This window comes from Psammomys obesus, unplaced genomic scaffold (assembly GCF_907164565.1).
Source record: "Psammomys obesus unplaced genomic scaffold, mPsaObe1.curated_primary_1811, whole genome shotgun sequence".
Taxonomy (NCBI): Eukaryota; Metazoa; Chordata; class Mammalia; order Rodentia; family Muridae; genus Psammomys; species Psammomys obesus.
Genome location: NW_026586173.1, coordinates 11,338,048 through 11,356,879, shown reverse-complemented (window position 1 = coordinate 11,356,879; position 18,832 = coordinate 11,338,048). Strand labels below are relative to the sequence as shown.

The following is an 18,832-nucleotide window of genomic DNA, read 5'->3' as shown; positions in this document are numbered from 1 at the left end:
AAGATGTGTGCACAGGCATTTCTGTAGTACCCTGCTTGTGTTTCTTCTGAGTGTTTACCCGAGTGGCAAAGCTGGCTGGTCTGAGAAGTCTGAGTTTGTTTGTTTGTTTGTTTGTTTGTTTGTAGAGCTTTTGCTCTGATTTCTATACTGTATGAACATCCCATCAGTATTGAATATGGAATATGATTCTCCAGATCCTGACCAACACACAGCATTTTCACAATTATCACTTAAGCCAATTTAGCAACTGACTTATGATTTTTAACCTACCTTATGCGTTTTGTCTGTATCCCTCTCATTTTCTGTGGGATCTTGGGGGAGGAGTTCAGATGCAGATCTAAAAGCCACATGTTTTAATCAGCATTCCCGAGCTAAGGAGAGTCAATAGGCTCAAGACCCGTATTGAAAATCAGACTGGCTTGAGGATATAGTCCAATTCAACTGCAAAGGAGAGACAAGGTCAACATCCCATATCCACAAAGGCAAGACTTTCCTCTTTTCATAGGTGAATCAGCCCTTTGTGGTATTCAGGCCTTCAGCTGAGTGGTTGAGCACTGTTACAAAATCCCCCAATTCAAATGTTAATCTTATCCTAACCACTCTCTCATATGCACACAGAATCATGTCTGACCACTCTAGGTACTCAATAGCTCAGGGAAGTTGACAAACAAATTATAACTATACCTTGTTATCGCCTTGCCTGAAACCATTCTTTTTTATTGCTGGATAGTGTTCTACTGTGTTTGAGCATACATCTATGCTTTACAAAAGTGAAGCAAATGCATTCATTATTTTCTTTAATACTGTACTTGTGAATTTAAACTACAGTGTCAATCATTGTCATTGCTTATATAGTATTTCATTGATAACTATATGGGAATCTATTCACTCAGCTGACAGGCCTGTGGGTAGTTTCTGCTTCCAAATGGCACATTGCTTTTGTGAATGTTTAGGGTACTGTCCATATGTTTCTTAAAAGTATTACAGAGGGTTCTTTTGAAATATCTCCTTGCACGTGTACACAAGCATTTTTCTTGGGAGGTCAAAGGCCATGTAATTGTCTACCTGGACATGCAGAAAAGCCCTTCACCATCTACTGACTGTCCATGACAACTGCCATCTTCTCTCCTACTACTACCATTACTCTATGACCTAACCAGTCTTTCCTCTCTCAGACATTTCTCATGAAATTTCTTAAAGAAATACTTTCAAGGACACCTACATGATTAGTTGAACATGGAAAAGTCAAGCTAGGGCTCTAGCCTTTACCCTACTGAATACTGTTTGTGGTACTGGGAAATTCTTTGCTCGTCACCAGAGGAGAACGACAAGACCAAACTTTTTGATACACTGGTATAATTGGAACACAAAAGTTGTTTTGGGAGTAGCCAGCCACTATCTGATTGGATTTAAAGTCCACACTGAGATGTAACCCATCCCAGATACTGCTCAGGTGGCCAAGAACTTGAGACTAGATAGGCCATAGACCTTGGGTGCATGCAAATGTGCAGAGAGTAAGGGACCTTAGAACACTCAGTCCTAAATGGAATATCTCCATCAAATCCCTCTCCTTCGTGGTCACGGAAGTAGAAAGTTTGTAAGGGACAGTGGGGATGGAGGACAGCAAGAGGAAAGGTCTTTTCAATACAGCATGACTGCAGCACGTGTGACCTCCCAGAGACTGTGGCAGCATGCACAGGATCAGCATCTAGGGGTCCAAGATAGATGACATCCCAGTGCTGAGAGAGAAAGTGGACACAAGTCCTCATCCCTAACCCAGAAGCTATCTCCAACTGGCAATGGCTCATGAGTTAAAAATTAACTTCCTCTGACAGGATCTCACTACAGCTATACTTGAGGTTAGGTTCCATGCCCATCGGAAGATGGCCGACACTAAATGAACTCAGTGGTATTTTTGAAGGGTTCTTTTTTTGTCTCATTATTCATAATACTTTGTGCATTAAGCTTATAGGTAGGTCTTTTGCTTACATATTATGGTTTCTAAGTTCGAATTTTCATGGGATTTCTGTACATGCAAATGTGTGTCTCTGTTTATGTCTATATGTTTCTTTTACTTTTTCCTTGGCTCTTTTTTTTCCCTCTTTGTTCATTTATTTTGTCCCATTCTGGCTTACTTGTGTTTTTGTTTGTTTGTTTGTTTGTTTGTTTGTTTGTTTGTTTGTTTTTCTTCTTCTAGTATGAGACAGGAAAAGAAAGGATATGGATTTGTGGGAGGAGAGGTAGGGAAAAACTCAGAAGAGTTGTGGCAAGAGAAAACCATGATCAAAATATATTGTATGGAAAAACCTTCTTTCAAAAAGAAAGAAAACAATACAGTCGAAGTGAAAAAAAAAACTTATAGAAAAAAATGCATGTTTTTAAAAAGTGCAGTATAATGATCATCCCCACAGTTAACACATTTAAATAACCCAATATACACAGGACCATGCATCACGACATTCTGCTCTCTGAAGTTACCATGCCAACTGAGTTCCATCAGGATGAAAATATACCTCCCTGCTCCCTTTTCAAATTTTCCTTTAATCTTGTCAGCATTTTGGGATTGTCATCTCTTGTTGTCACTGTGATTTTGAGTTAAAGTTCTGCTTAGATGGTTTTGCATAATTGTTAATGTGGTTGAGTGTCTTCCCATGTTCATTTGCCAGATGGACTTGTCACAAATGTGTTTGTTTTGTCCTTGGGTCATGATTTAATTTTGACCCTTTCTCTAAGAAGGCACTCTTCCTGGCATCTTGCTGATGTCCTTCATTGTTGACTTGATGCTTCCTCATCTCCAGATAAGGCACACTAGAGCTTCCCCAGGTTATTTCAGAAGTCATGGTCTTTCCTGTAACCTTTGCCAGGGGCAGTAAAGCAACAGTTGGCTTGCCTGGCTCACAGACGGGTTCTAACTGTAGGGAATCAGGCTTGTGGCTTAGGTTTGTGCCTGGTCCATTACCTTATTTATGAAAACCTCACATCCTAGAGAGTATTTGAGACTGAATGACATTGGTCTGTGCTACAGTAAATTCTGAGTATTCTGGGAAGAAGCTGAGCTGACCACACTGGAGGAGAAGAGTTCTCATAGGATACCCCAAGTCATGTTATAAGAGACCATGGTTTACTGAAAAACATGGACCCCTGCCTCCAAGTTAGTACTGCCTGTGAAAACCTCAGTAGAAGCTTGGGTACTGTTTGATTGCATTTAGTGAAGCAAAGTGTTACATTGCCAAATAAATGACTGGGTGAGGATACTAAGTCAGAAAGCAATTTCAGCTGAAACAGACACATAACTGTAACTGATTTCAGAAGTACAATCATGATCTGAATTAATGGACCAAATAAATATCCCAATTACTGCATAGTGGAAGCTGGAGCAGAGGTGAAGGTCTATCGCACAAGTCAGGGAAACACTGGACAGGAAAGCTCAGCCAGAGAGACGAGAGCACAGCCTTGAGGGATGCCCTTATGATCTGTGTTCAGGCTGTTCAGGCTGCCCTGAACAGATCTGTGCGATGGTGAGGGCTGTGCTGGCTTCAGGATCCTAACTGCACATGAGAGAGCAGCACGTGGATCTGCCTTGTTGTCAGGCAGAACTCTTCAGTGAGGTGGGCTCAGCGAGGGCTCTGTGCCTCTGCTCTTGTGAGCAATAGCCAGGAGCCTTGAGAGGCAGAAGACTCACTGAGCAATCAATCAGCAGCCGCTGCCCCGATTCTCGGGAGGCCAAGTGGACTCTCTTACGCGGTTGCTGGTACAGGGACAGTGAGACTTGACCCTGACTGAGCCATGCCAGCCAACTTCACAGAGGGCAGCTTTCATGCCAACCAGACTGTGTCGGTGCTAGATTCTTCCCCAGTAGCTTGCACTGAAATTGTGACTTTCACTGAAGTGTTGGAGGCAGAGGAGTGGGGCTCCTTCTATTCCTCCTTTAAGGTAAGTACCCTGGCTTTAAAGGTGGAGCAGGCAGGACCAGAGGGGGCTTGAGAGTGTCAGAGCTGCTACTTAGAATGGTTTTCATTTTCTTTCTTTTGCATCCTTTTTCTTTTCTTTATTCTTAAAAACTAAGGAAGAGGAGGAATCCTTTTAAATAATTAGTTTAAATAATCAGAACTTCATAGTCTTCAAAGCTCCCTGCTGTGGCTTCTCAAGAATGCAGATGTGTTTTTGCTGTTTCTGTGTAAATTTGTAACTTGTCAGTGACACTTATCAGTGCTATATTTCACTCTCTGTCTCACTGGCAGAGAGCGTACAGTTAACCCTAGAGTAGTGTGGGAAGGGTCTGTTTCTAGCAAAAATAGCAGGTTCTATAAAACTAGACATATTTTTTTTCCTCAGTGCATGCTCATTGTGCTGTTGGATTTTGTTGTTGTTTTGTTTTTTAAAGGAACATTGGAAAATTGGGAAGCCACATCCATAGGGGCAGTGGCTGACCCCAATGGAAGGGAGGGAGGACCTCTCTTTTTGCTGTGTCTTCTCAATGAACATTAGTGAGAAATAAGTTCTGTTGAGTTGTTAGTGGTGGTGTTTGCAACAGGTTGCTGCCTAGAAGAAAAGAAAAGAATCTGAGTTTGGTGGGTTTCATCTTCGTAGTATCAAAGGAAGATAGCTCTCGTTAAGCTATCATTGTCCCGGTTCTCTAGAAACATCTAGTAGACAAGAATAAATAGAGTATGGGGAAAGTATGAGCTTGTTGCTTTGCACATGCAAACACTAGGTCGTGGGGCCATGTCACACCCAGCCTGCCTAATGTGCGTCATGTGAGTAAGTCACCTTACTAAGTCACAATCCGCGTGTCTGTCATTTGTGTACAAAAGAGAGTTCTTCCAGATAAGACCTAGTCACTGCTCTGTTTTGATGCTATTGCTGGTAATTCTCTAGTGTTCTTGAGATGATTTGGGTTGTACAATTGGACTTATAATTACCATGACAGTCACCCTCTGTAAGACAAGTTCACTCCGTCCTCCCAATTTACAGTGCTCTTCAGCTGGGAGCTGTCCAGGAAGTCAGGCAGCTTCTTCCTCAGTGGCAGAGTCCCAGAGTGAATTACTATATTGCATCTGGCTTCAGGGGACCCAGTCTAACATATCTGTCCTTGCATGAACACACACACACACACACACACACACACACACACACACACACATACACACACACACACACAGTCTCGCATGTCCAGCAAAACTGCTCTTAAGTTCTCAAGTTCATTACCACTCACTAGAGTTTGAATGCTGCCTTGTGTGAAACCAGCCTGAGCTCCAGAGTGGATCTCAGCAGGTTACCTGTGCCCAGGAAGCTTGCGTTCTGCAGCGCTACTGCCAAGTTGCCTTTGATGTTTATGAAACCTGACAGCAAGCATACTGAAGGACTGGCTTTTCCCAAAGAGGTAATGATCAACAATAAGGCTATTGTTCTGAAGCTCAGGAAATAAGCACTCTTTGCTGAAGGGTCATTTACCATCTTGAAACCCGCTGGAGAGGGTGTTTTGAACACATAAATTAATTCCTGCACCCTGGCTCATCACTATTATTAGAACCCTCTGTCCCAGTGATGTCTTTGTCACTAGACACTGGAGAATTGCATCCTCTGTTTCACTCCTGTAGTTAAGCTTGTGGCCAGTGCATAAAGAAAACCAGAGAAAAAATTATGCCCATTGAAAGCTAGGGGTGTTTAGTGTTCTGTTTCATTTGTGAGAAATACAGCATTGACTATAGCAGATATTTTCTGATACACAAAAATCAGGGAAGAAGCCTTGGCAACCCAGCCTCAGTCTTAGTGGCTGTCTTTGAGCAAAAGCAGTTCTGCTACACTGTCCATACAGAAGCCTGCCTGAGATTTAAACCCTTGCCAGCCGTGGTTCCTTTTATGACACGTAATTCTAATGTAAAATGTCAAAAATGTGCCCTATTTACTACTTCCTAAATGTGCCCCTCTAATTTAGGCTGCCTTTGCAAAAGAAACATAAAGTAGAAATGATGGCAGCAGTCAAAGAGCAGAAATTCCACCAACAGCAGTCGCCCTACATCATACTTGGAAAAGAGCCAAGTTGTGTGGCCTCCATGAGGCAGATCTTGTCATTCCCAGACTCATGGCATAAGTACTTGGTTTCCATCTTCAGCTTGGTTTATCTGAATTTTTCCTGTTCTTCAAGTTTCATCGGGGGTTGCTTCCTCCAGGAAGCCACCCACCCCCTTATTGTTTCTTGAGCTCTGGGCTTGCATGTCTTCTTACTGTTTCATATAGCTGTCTCAGACTTCTGACACACCATTTCTAGTGTGAATGTGCTACAGACTCTGAGATCCTTATATGGGTTTCACATTCTTTCCTAGACCCGCTTTTCTAGGCACATTTGATAAATAGTTGGAGCATAAACAATGTCTGGCATTCTTCTCTAGTCCTCAACAATCACTGGAATGAGCAAGACAACACTGGTTGTCTCTGTGGAAGAGCAGGGGACGCTGGTGATACACCATTCATTCTGCCAGTCCATCCTCATGGTTTCTGCCAACTATAATCAGCAGTGGAAAGAGCACGTTCACCCAATGCCTACTCCATTTCAAAGCCAATGGGACTAAGGTCAGTCTTGAATTCCCATGACTGAAGCCCTGAGATCCTGACAGTGTCAGGATAAGTCCTGGAAAATTCCACCTACCCAATCACAGCCTATGTTGTTTCAACTTTTTAGCCCACATCTCTGGGACTACTTTGCATCCGTGTTTTCTCTCAACCACAGCTATGTTGGTGAAGGCACGACATCCATGTGTCTGGCTTTTTGACTCTTTCTTCTCATGCTTAGAACCTTTCCCTTTCAGCCATTTCTAACCCCCCCCCCCATTTTAACCTCAGCCCTCACTGTCCCACACTGCTGCACTGTCCTCTGCATGTCAGACCCCCCCAAAACTCAAAAGCAAGGTCGGGTGTGAGCTTGCCTCTCACCTATCCGCATCTCAGTCCTCCTCAGTAGCTAAGCGTGGAGACATGCAGCTGTTGTCCTGAAGTTTTCAACTGAGGCCTTGGTGTGCTTCAGTTTGCAGTTTTCTCTACCTTAAATGTCACACCCGGTTCACCTCCCCGTAGCTGAGAAGTCACAGCATTGAGAGATTATCTGAGCCTTGAGAACCCACCAGTTTTCAAGTACCTACCTCATTAGAATGTATGTAATTCTATCCAAACACAAGACAAAGGCAAAACATGTCAAACAAAAGCTTTCATCTAACAGGTGAGTTAGTTAGCGTTGTTTCTGGAACTTGGTGAGTGATGAGAAATCTAATTTAAAGAAAGTGGGAGGGAGATATGCCTGAATCATTAAATTAGCTAAATTGTAAAATAGTGCAAATGAAACTCAGTCTTATTAGTCATAGTCAAAGGGAAGAATGTGAACTAAGACTGCTAAATATTACCTAATCATGATCTTCCATCAAGCCTCCTTCAGAGCATAGTTTCAAATGATATGCAATTAGTTTAACTATTGTTTGCATGGAAATGGTGGCTCCTGAGTGCTGATGGGACATAGTTGCTCACTGTGCGTTCTCACCCGCCCTGCCCTGCTGGCCTACTGGCAGCTCTTTAAACATTACCTTTCTCCCTGTTCTAACAAAAGAAAACTTTAACTGAACCTGCCCCAATTATCTACACAGTGAAAACTCCACTTAAGCTTCTGTGCACTGCGAGCTCTGTTTAGCTGGACAGCTCCTTTTTAAGACCCTACCTGCCTGTCCTGTGCTAACATTTCCACATTCTGCAGCTCTCAGTTCAATACCTTCTGCTGACTTGTCTGATCCTCTGAAAACCTCCTTTTCACCTATTTTGTACACCCTATAAGCCCTGGTGACAGCACTGACTACGCCAAAGCCAGTTATGGACTTTTAAATCCTCTTCTAATTGGTTTCTCTCAGATGTTCATTTGGTTTCTCCAATTGCAGCCTATGGCTGTCCCCAAGGGGAAGCCTTACTTAGCATCATTCAGGCAAATGTCTATTAAATCTATGTCCTTTCCTGATTTCCTCTGTTATGCAGACCTAGCATAGCAGTGAGTCAACGCTCACTCTGGGTTACAGTCAGTCCAAGTCCATTTCCTGTAAGATGGGCATTGTTGATGACTTCATAAGGATGGCATGTAATTGACCAGCTCTTTACTAGTGTATGAAGAGGTTATCTTCTGTTAAACTTCCCTGCATTATTAACAAATTGGATATCAAGAAGCATAATCTTGGTTAATGCAGACAAAATGTAATGATCGGAGTGATTGTCAGTCCAGGGAGGACTTTTTCAGGCACCGACTTGAGGAAGTCACCTCACACCAAGGACAGCCTCCTATGTGCATGGAAAGCATGACAGTGGTCATGGGCATCATCCTGTAATGTTAGCATCAGGGCAAGGGGGCACTAACTGAGAGGAAGAATTCCAGAACACCGATCCTTCTCTGGACCACAGTCTCGAGAAAGGGCAGTGTCCTTTTGTGACAGTTCCTTCGCGTTCCCGGTCCTTGAGTCTCTCTTTTCCTCTTCCCTTTGCTGGCTAAACCTCCCTTACCTTACAGTAAATGGAAATATGACATTTCCTCCAGCCAGCTCTGGGCTGCAGGAAAGCAGTGGCCCTGTCTCTGTTTCCTTCTCTCCCAACAGTTCCGTCTCAAATGCATATCTTCATGACATCTGGGAAAATCCAGAGTCTGGTTTCTCCCGGTTCCTTTTAATCCTGTGGTCTCTTCACCTGTCAGGTTCTTTCTCATGCAGGTCTCTTTCCAAGGAGAAGAGGCAATGCAATCGTTCGTTCTCCACGTGTTTCCTCACATCTCATACCACATACTAACCAACACTCCTGTCTCTTCAGCCTCCTATCTGTGATAAGAAGTTTTCTTCCAGTGTTCTTCTACATTTATGGCGAGGCTCTCTGATCTAAATGATCAAAGATGCATCGTGTATGTGTGTGTGAGGGGGAGCACATGCTTGAATGCCTGAATGTGTGAATGTGTGTGTGTGCACCTGCACAGGGCCTTCAAATATTTTTATTGAAAACCATTCTACATACTTTTTATTTAATTTTTCATACAATATATTTTGATGATTTTTTTGCCCCCAACAATGCCAGGCTCTTCCCACCTCCTTACCCACCCAATTCACCCAATTTCATGTTATCCCCTTTGTCTCTCTCTCTGTCATAAGCAATAATGAAAATAAAAGTAAACAATAAACAATAAAACAAAAATACCAAAATAAAATAAAAACAAAAGCCTCCCCCCCCCAAAAAAAAAATAAGAAAACCATGGAGTCAGTTTTGTGTTGGCCAAGTACTCCTGTTCATGAGGCCTGTCCTGAAGTGTGGGTGCTTACCCTGTTGTCTTAGTCAGTGTTCTGTTGCTGTGACAAGATATCATAATCATGGCAACTCTTACAAAGTAAGAACTTAACTGGGGCTTGCTTACAGGTTCGGAGGTTTAGTCCATTGTCATCATGGTGGGAAGCATGGCGAGGAACATGGTGGCATGCAGGCAGACAAGGGCTAGAGAAGTAGCTGAGGGACGTATATCTGGTTCCACACACAGACGGCAGGCAGAGACAGTGGGTGTAATTTGGGCTTATGGAACCACAAAGCCCACCCCCAGTGACACAATTCCTCCAAGAACGCCACACCTCCTAATCTTTTCAAATAGGGCCGCTTCCTGATGAGGAAGTATTCAAATCTATGAGCCTCTGGGAGCCATTCTCATTCAAACCACCACACCAGTGACATCCCATTGGGGCAAATAGATTTTCCCTTTCTAAGGAGTATCAATTATACATAGCTTTCTGGTTAGGGTGAGGCTTTGCAGGCACGTTCTTTTGCAATGGAAAGAAAAAAAATCACTTCTCTTCAGGCTGTTTACAGCCCTCCTCATGGCACATTTGGGTGCTCAGTACTGGGTTGTTTCTGGTACATTCTGTACTGGTACAGTCAAGGTTATGTATCAAGGGAAAGGGGTATGAGGGCTCTGGTGGGAAGAAGCACATGGATTGATGCCTCAGAGCATTACTCCACCCTCCCGGAGATAACTTCCTGTTTATGTGTGGGTGGTGGTGTTCAAGCAACAGAAGCAAGCGAAGAGTGAGAAGGTCACTTTGTTTTCCTTGAGTGAAATTTAGTTTCTCCGTGTTATTCTCTGCAGGGAGAGGTAACTGACTCATCACCAGGTAAAGTGAGGTTCTCAAGTTTTCTCCTTCGCTGGGTTTCTAGAGCTAAGAAACTCAGAGTACCCACCCTCTAGATGACCTTCAGGAGAGTCAGTTCATGTGTGCTCAGTGGCTATGTGGCTGGGCTGGTCCTCCCTCCTCTACCCTTGGTTTCACAGTCTGACTGAAGCTTTAGAGGATGATCCTTTGAGGGACTGTTGTGATATTTAAGGGGTAAAATGCTTGAAGCATTTTAAAAAGCATCAGGTGGCTTAGAATACGTTTTACTTTTAGCAATTACTGTCTCAGAATATAATCCTTACACTATTTCCCGATACTACATACTGCTTTGAGGTGCTGCCATTATCTGGAAAAGCTTGGAGACACCAGGGACCCTGGAGCACACCCTCGTGCTCGCCAGCGATGCCACAGCGTATGTGTCCTGGTATGTGACAGCATACCTCACTTCTTTTCACTTCATCTTAATTTTAATGAAACTATCACAATTTTGGACTAAGGTGCAGCTATGTAGGGGAGATGCCATTTCATACTTTTTCCATTCTGTTTTAGCTTGATGGCCAAGCTGCCTAGAGAAGTAGCTGAGGGATGTATATCTGGATCCACACACAGGCCGCAGGCAGAGAGAGGCAGTGGGTGTAACTTGGGCTTATGGAACCACAAAGCCCACCCCCAGTGACACAAGTCCTCCAAGAAGGCCACACTGTAATTAATAAAAATAAAAATAAATACTCTGACCAAAGGCAAAAAAGAAAAACAGAAAAGGAACATAGAGTCCTACCTGAAACCTGATGAATTTCTCAGTCTTCTCAGCACTTTACAGTTTGAAAAATAATTTCCTTTTACTGCATTCAAGCTTCCTCTCTGCTCTTAGAGATGTTAAAATAGCACTCCCGTTTTCTAACCAGATGTGAAAATGATGCCTGATGGAGGTTAAAGGCAGAGAGACCTCCAAACAAATGAAATATCATAAAATCAAAAAGGAAGTAGGATTCCAAGCTGATGCCAGGAAAAAGTAAGTGCTGCAGAAATGGAACATTAAGCCTACAGACTCAGTGGTTTAATACACCTGAGGTTCATCTCTTTCACATCGCAGCGGCAAGCAGGCCATCCTTTATGTAGCTTCCAGGGGAGATGGTCCTCATCTCCTGCTGACTGAAGGCTGAAGGGACTCAGGATTTCACAGTGACCAGAGTACAATCTCTTCCCATGGGCATCGGAAGTGTGCTTCCCCACACCCTCATACAGGCTCCAAAGCTTTACTTAGTCCTTCTACAGAATATGACCAGAGTCTTGCTGGCCTTCGTCACATCCCCTGCCACCCTCTTGGCTCCTCTTCTTACTTTCTGCACTGCACACACCGGATGTTTTCTCATCTTTGTCTTGTGACACAACTCTTAGCTCAGTGGGCTCCTTGCTCTTCTGTGAAACCTTCGGATTCACTCCGTGCTCACCAGCATCACTATCCCAGGGCTTTGAAAGCACTTACTGCCTGTGGAAGTTGATGCTTTCTCTGGATTGCACTCTGTGCAATCAGCAGAGAGCCAAAGAGGAGTGACCGCTGCACTAATGGGCCAGTAATCTAATGCAGTAACTCAGAAAGTAGTGTTAACATGACCCTCAACTTTCTATATTCCTAGCATACATGGAAGTACAAATATCCTTCATTCTTAGTCAACTTAATAGAGAACTTTAAATAAACAGCATATCTAAAATTAAGTCAAAGTGTGGTATTGCAGAAGCCGATCTTTTGGAGTGTGTTTCTTAAGTCCCGTTTTGGAGAGTACCTTTTTCTTTTGATGAGTTAAGAATCGTAGACACACTTGATGGTTGTGCTAGGCACTGGAGGTACACAGGTAGATGAAACAAACACCTGATCCTCAGGGGGCTCTGTCTATCTCAGGAGACAGACTCAGGTGATGGCCACTTCTGATGTCAACTTGAAAGAAGGTGCAGTCAATTAGAGAAAACAAAGCAAGTTGCTCAGCGCAGGGGTCATAAACATGTGGTCCTGAAGATCTTCAGAGAAAGCCAGTGTCCTGCCTAGGAAGCCGGTTTCAGGGAGAGGAGGGAGAAGAAAGAGCTTGGCTCACGTGCTTCCTCGTGATAATAATCTGGTACTTTTTTTCTTCCTACCAAGAAGAACTCTTTGGTATTTTATTAAGAAAAAAAAAAAAAGTTAACAGTTCAGAATGTATTTTGGAGCATTTAATCAGGAAAACACTGAGATCGGGGAGAAGGCATGCAGATACAAGAGCCGCATGCTCAGCCACTCAGAGGGAGCCTGAGACTGGAGAGGAAGAGGGCTCGGGCATCAGGAGGGATTATGGGAGTGTGGGCCGCCGCGGAGCGTGGTTGATATACTGAGTGACACTCCATGGGGAAAAACTGATTTCTCCTTGCCAGAGGCATCATTTACAGAGAGTTTCTTGACTAGGGGTGGGAGCCCATCTTTACTGCCCCCTTTCAGTGCTGGGGCTGCATTTGACTTGAACCTATGCCGGTCTTCTGTGTCTTGCTTCAGTCTTTGTGAATTTATATGTGTGTCAGTCTAGTGTCTGGAAAACGCTGTTTCCTTAGAGTCATTCATTATCCCTGGCTCTTACAACCTTGCTGCCTCCTCTCCTGCATAGATCTCTGGGCCTTGAGAAGAAGGGTTTTGATGAAAACATCTCATTTAGGGCTGAATGCTCGGAAGTATCTCACTGCCTGCACATTTGTGGATCTCTGTGTTTGTTCTCATCTACTACAAGAAGAAGCTTATTTTATGTGGACTGAGGCAAGTACTGATCCGCCAATTGCACACAACAAATTTTCAGTAACAGAAAACAAATGGTTGTCATGGATAGGGGTAGAGGAGAAGGGCATACCTTGAAAAGGCACAGGGAACTCTTTCTGGATGACAGAATTGTTCTATATTTTTATTTCAGTGATTGTATTCATATGAAATCTCAAAAATGTGGATTAATACAGTGACTTTGCCTTTGCATATATTATATCTTAATAGAATGTGTATATATGATGACAACTTTCACAAACTGTTCCTTACTTAAAGTCATAAGTTCTGAGTGACAGTGAAGGGAAAGCTCAGCTCAGGCCCCAGAAGGACCTGGAAGGAGACATTAGGACAGGGTCAACAATGAGGGAACTAGGCTGCAGGTGTGGTCCAAGATAGTAAGTCTCACAGGGCTATGGGGTATTGCTCAAATGGTTCCCCATTCAACAGCTGAACAAGGATACCTTTCACAGTGTTCCCTGTGGCTCACCTGTTTTCTTCTCAGGACAGGTATATAACATTGCATGTTGTATCTGTCTTGTGTCACATCTCAGCTTCTGGAAATGATGTTATTCAAAGGTAGGACTGTCACCTGTCTCTGACTTTGTCCCCCTCTGAACAGCTGTGCCTGAGAGTCTTAGAGAGTGAATGCAATCCCTCACAGACTCAGCACCAGTGCTGAAGGTCACTTGACAGAGAATGCTGGGGAGAGTTCTGAGGTTTTCCCAGGTCCTTTTCACCATGCTTTACATAAAGACTTCTGTGTGTGCATTTCTTTGAATGTTTACAATACAATATGAATGAGGATAAGAAGGGTGGTGTTTCTGGGAACCTGTGGGTCACATGAACAGGGCTGGGAAGGATGCAGGACACAAGCCTGGAGAAGGACCCAGGGAAGGAACAAACTCTTGGAAACAGCTGATCAGTTGGCCCTGGAGTCAGCTTTAACTCACACCTTGACATTACCCCTGAGCACTCGACTGAATTCTTTACCTTTAAAGGTGCCTTGGTGTGAGAAAATTGTCTGGAAAGTCTCTGAGGTATCACATAGAGGTTTTTCTTTATCTGAAAAAAAATAGAGAAAGAGGACTGGTTTTTTGCTTCCCCATCTTTCTACCTTGAGCTCAGATACAAAGTGTAAAGTTCTCACCAGCCATTCTGGTACCAAAAGAGGAAAACTAAAGAATTCTCAGAGATCAAGGGCAGCAGCAACGTGTCTTCAGGTTTCTAGTTATATGACAGAAAGCAAAACCGTCTTTGTTGAAGAAGTTTCACTATAAATTGACATTCTTTACTTTTAAGCTGGAAACATTTTGCTATAAAAACCAAGTGAAATGGAGATGCTGGGCTGTGAAACTGAGGTCTTGCAAATGAACCACAGAGCCAAAAGAGTCATTTTTTTTTCTTGGTTGATTTCAACCAAGCTTTCCTGCTTCCCAGTCTCATACTGTGTACTCGAATAATTTGCGGGGCTGTCCAGCCAGCCTGTAGAGCCCTGACACAATGACCTGCATGGGGGGAAGGCCTAGATGTTGCAATTCTAGGCTCAGCATCCTTATATGGGGAGAAGGAGGAGGTCATTGTGGAGGAGTCAAGAGGACTAGTGTCTGGAATAGCCTTAAAAAGCCCAGAGCAGAGCAGATGACAGGTGGGGAAGGCTGTGCTGTTTCCTTAAACACCAGCTTCTCAGATCCCACATATCTGGTACCTCCCTTATCATGTTCTCTGCCTTTTACATCTCTTTGTCTTAGTACTCATAGATTTTCAGCTTCTCTCCCTCCCAGATTCTCCATATACCCACCTGGGTTCTCTGCTTTTCAGGTTCTGTAACTTCTCAGACTTTTCATGACCCCTCAAGACACTTCACCCCATTTGCCACAGCTAAAGCAAACAGAGGCCTCCTTCTCCCTCTCTTTCTCACACCAAGGCACCTTTAAAGGTAAAGAATTCAGTCGAGTGCTCAGGGGTAATGTCAAGATGTGAGTTAAAGCTGACTCCAGGGCCAACTGATCAGCTGTTTCCAAGAGTTTGTTCCTTCCCTGGGTCCTTCTCCAGGCTTGTGTCCTGCATCCTTCCCAGCCCTGTTCATGTAACCCACAGGTTCCCAGAAACACCACCCTTCTTATCCTCATTCATATTGTATTATAAACATTCAAAGAAATGTACACATAAAAGTCTTTATGTAAAGCATGGTGAAAAGGACCTGGGAAAACCTCAGGACTCTCCCCAGCATTCTCTGTCAAGTGACCTTCAGCACTGGTGCTGAGTCTGTGAGGGATTGCATTCACTCTCTAAGACTCTCAGGCACAGCTGTTCAGAGGGGGACAAAGTCAGAGACAGGTGACAGTCCTACCTTTGAATAACATCATTTCCAGAAGCTGAGATGTGACACAAGACAGATACAACATGCAATGCCTTGAGAAGAAAACAGTTGAGTTACAGGGAACACACGGAAGGGGCCTTCTTCCCTCTTCAGTTCTGTTTTTGAAGATTTTCTGAACTCTCTCTATGGAGGAGTAGATGGCAGGGGAGGAGTAAGAATTGAATGGAACCTTGTCCTGGCAAGTCAGGAAGGTTCCTCCTTCCTCTCTCAAGTCATTCTTTTTTGAAAAAAAAAAAAGTATAAATTTTTTTATTTATTTTATTAATTACAGTTTATTCACTCTGTATCCCAGCTGTAGCCCCCTCCCCCAGCCCCTTCCAATCCTACCCTCCCTCATCTGCTCCCACGCCCCTCCCCAAGTCCACTTTTGCAGTGTCCCCTGGTGGCCTCCCTACCTGCCCTTGACATTGCACTTATACCTTGCATTCTTGGTTAATCCCCCTCCTCCTTACTTTAATCTCCATTTCATGCCATTAAAACCCATTTCATCAATCAGCCTATTACACGCATTTAAACCAACCTGAATAAACTGATTCTGTAATCCAAGGTCTTACCCTATAACTTGTTACCTAAACTTCCAAATGAGTTTCATTGTGAAAGAAGCCTTGAGTCAAAACAGATAAGACCCTCACAATGTGAACCTCCTGAACACTAGCCACACAAAGTCTTTTTCAAAGATTCAGGCTGGGGTTGTGGCTCAGGTGTTAGAATGCTTACCTAGCTTGTGTATAACTTAGATCACCAATGCTGTATATATGGGGGGGGTAGGGGGCGTAGGGGCGGGTGTGTGTGTGTGTGTGCACACCTATAATCCCAGCATTTGTGAGGTAGAGATAGGAGGAATAGAAGTTCAATGTCATCTTCATCTGGCAAGTTAATTAGGAGATTCTATAAGTTTCAAACAGAGGCTAAAACTCCTCTGCCAAGAAGATGTGTGAGCCACACAAGCCTCTGGAACACATGGAAGGCCTCCAGAAGTATTGAGAACTCCACTATATACAGGTACTGAACCACTGTGTTTGCTCACGAACATTGTTTGCCTAGTCTACGAGTTAATAAATAATTGAAAGAAACATTGTGTGCACTCTGATGCAGTTTCCCTGCTGATCATCTGCTACTGTGGGTGATTAGCCTCAGGCAAGACAAGCCATCGATACAAAACAAGATGATCTCTGTCCAAGAATAAATTTGATTCACTTTATAACACACTTAGTATTTTTTGAACAGTTTTTGCACAAATTGAGTAAACATGCAAAAGACATCCAAGAAGAGAGAAACTACTAGCCCATAATAAAACTTAAAAATGTTTTCTAGAATGCTAATTCTGCCAAGCATATTGTCCCTTGCAGTGCTCATTTGACTTATTCCTTCATTGATCATGATTAAGTTAAATTATGCTGAGTTCACATGCAAGCCCAAATTACCATGTTTTAATACTTATTTTCTATGTCTGGCACGTACTGTACCATAGTGAGAAGAGACCTCTGATTATCGTAGTCTCTCAAGGACATAGTTATAGATGATCCAACCAACATAGACATTTAGGATCCTAGGTCAGGAGACGAAAGAGAGAGGAGTGAAAGAAATGAAGACAGCTAAGGGAGGGGGGAGGCAAAGAAGAAAAAATTTGTTTTTAGTAATAAAATAATCCAAATGTAAATAAATGAAACAGATGCGGCATTGTTCTAGGGAGTCCTCAGGCCCGTTCAAAGCTTCTCTACAGGCTCAGTGGGCTCAGTATACCCTAAGGTTGGTGGACCACAAACAGCAGAGGAGCCTCCAGGACAGGGAACTCCTGGGGAGCAAGGAAGGACTCAGTAAGGGAAGCTTAGGGACTGAGCAGGGATGACAAAAGAAGGAAGACGGGAACCCTGCCACTGGTTACCAGTAAACATCGCCTAGCAGTACAAAGTCAGCACAACAGGCCTGAGATCAATAACCAAAAACGGTTTGTCCTGCAAAGGAAGTATTGTGGCATATGTGAACTTCATAACACAAAATTGTCAAAATAGAAAGAGAGATGACTATTTTGTCAATAAAAACAGAGGGGGCTGGGCAGGTGTAGGACAGATCTTACATCAAAGAAAGAGTAAAATCATGGAACTGAATTTTTACAAAATCAATATAATAAATATTGAGGATAAGCAAAGACTATCTAAATATATAAAATTTTAGTAAGAAAATAAAAATTGAGAATATATACATTAAAAATGCATATGGAATCTTATGATTTATAGTATCTATGACAGTTATATGACAAATATAACATGGTGAAGGTATTTAAAAAATAAAGTTCTTTAGGAGAGAACATGGTTTCTAATAGAAACATGAGCAAATACATGAAATATGAAGTTAGAATATAGGAAAATGTTATTAGTAGCCTGAATAATTCATCAATAAACATGAAGTTGACAAAAGTAAAGAAAATTAATATGCAATTAACAGCAACATTACCAGCATCCTCTTACCTTGAGGAAGGTTCTCAAAGTTCTTCTGAATACAGGTGCCTTTGGGATAACAAAGTCTGTCAAATAGGGGGAGCATTAGTCAGGGTTCCTAAAGGTAAAAAAAAATGAGAGCATCACACATATATATTCATATATACATACATATGATTTTATATACATATATATGATTTATTAGATTGGCTTTTGTATAAGAAGTCTAGTAATCTAACAATGGCTGCCCCACACCAAAGAGACCAAAGATCTAGAAGTTATTTGGTCTAAAAGGCTGGACATCCCATTACTACAAATCTGGTGTTGGAGGCTTGGGGAATCCCTGAAGAGTTGCTGGGTTTGAGTTTAATAACAGCATCAGCAACAGGATAAATGAACTTGCCAATGAGAGTAAGGACAAGTAGGAAAAATGCAAAATTTCTTCTGTGTATGTACTTTGATCTGGGCTGCCACCAGCAGGTGCCATCCACATTTAGAGTGGTTTTCTTGCTTCAAATGAGAGCGGGGTCCACATCATTGCAATCCATCTCACTACTCCTTCACTGCAGCCTGTAAAACTCACGATCTTGACCTTGAATGACACACGTTAAAACTCAAGGCTTTAGACTCTAGAAGAAACAGAAAGTCTTAGAGTCATTTTCTTTGCAATTGTGTCTCAGCTTTTCTCCTCTACTTATTTTGGGTTCTCTAACGCTCTTCCACCTCATTGTAGCTTACTACTTCGATTCTGTGCAGCATAGAGTAAGAGCTACTGCTACAAAGACCGAGAATGGCACACACTTCTTCACTGGCTCCCTAGAACATATTGTAATACTACTTTAGTCCAGTTTGCCTTTGCTCCCCTCATCCCACCACCTTTGGGGACAGTTGGAATCTTTTTTCTTGTCTAATTTTCTTTCACAGCAACGCTCACCAAATTTTCCAATTTATATTGTTAATGACTGTTTTCCTATTAAATATATGTATGATAAGAAAGAAAAATAAAAGAAGGAAGGAAGGGAAGAAAGGAAGGAAGGAAGGAAGGAAGGAAGGAAGGAAGGAAGGAAGGAAG

At 42.8% G+C, this 18,832-nt stretch overlaps 1 protein-coding gene across 2 annotated transcripts in view; it reads left to right on the top strand.

The window, feature by feature from the left end:
* Nucleotides 1-3,786: 3,786 nt before the first annotated feature.
* Nucleotides 3,787-18,832, top strand: part of Npsr1 (neuropeptide S receptor 1) — a 234,198-nt gene continuing 219,152 nt past the window's right edge. For both annotated transcript variants that reach the window (XM_055601363.1, XM_055601362.1), the window contains exon 1: nucleotides 3,787-3,933. In XM_055601363.1, the coding sequence (XP_055457338.1) occupies nucleotides 3,787-3,933 (147 nt within the window). The remainder of the gene's footprint in view (nucleotides 3,934-18,832) is intronic.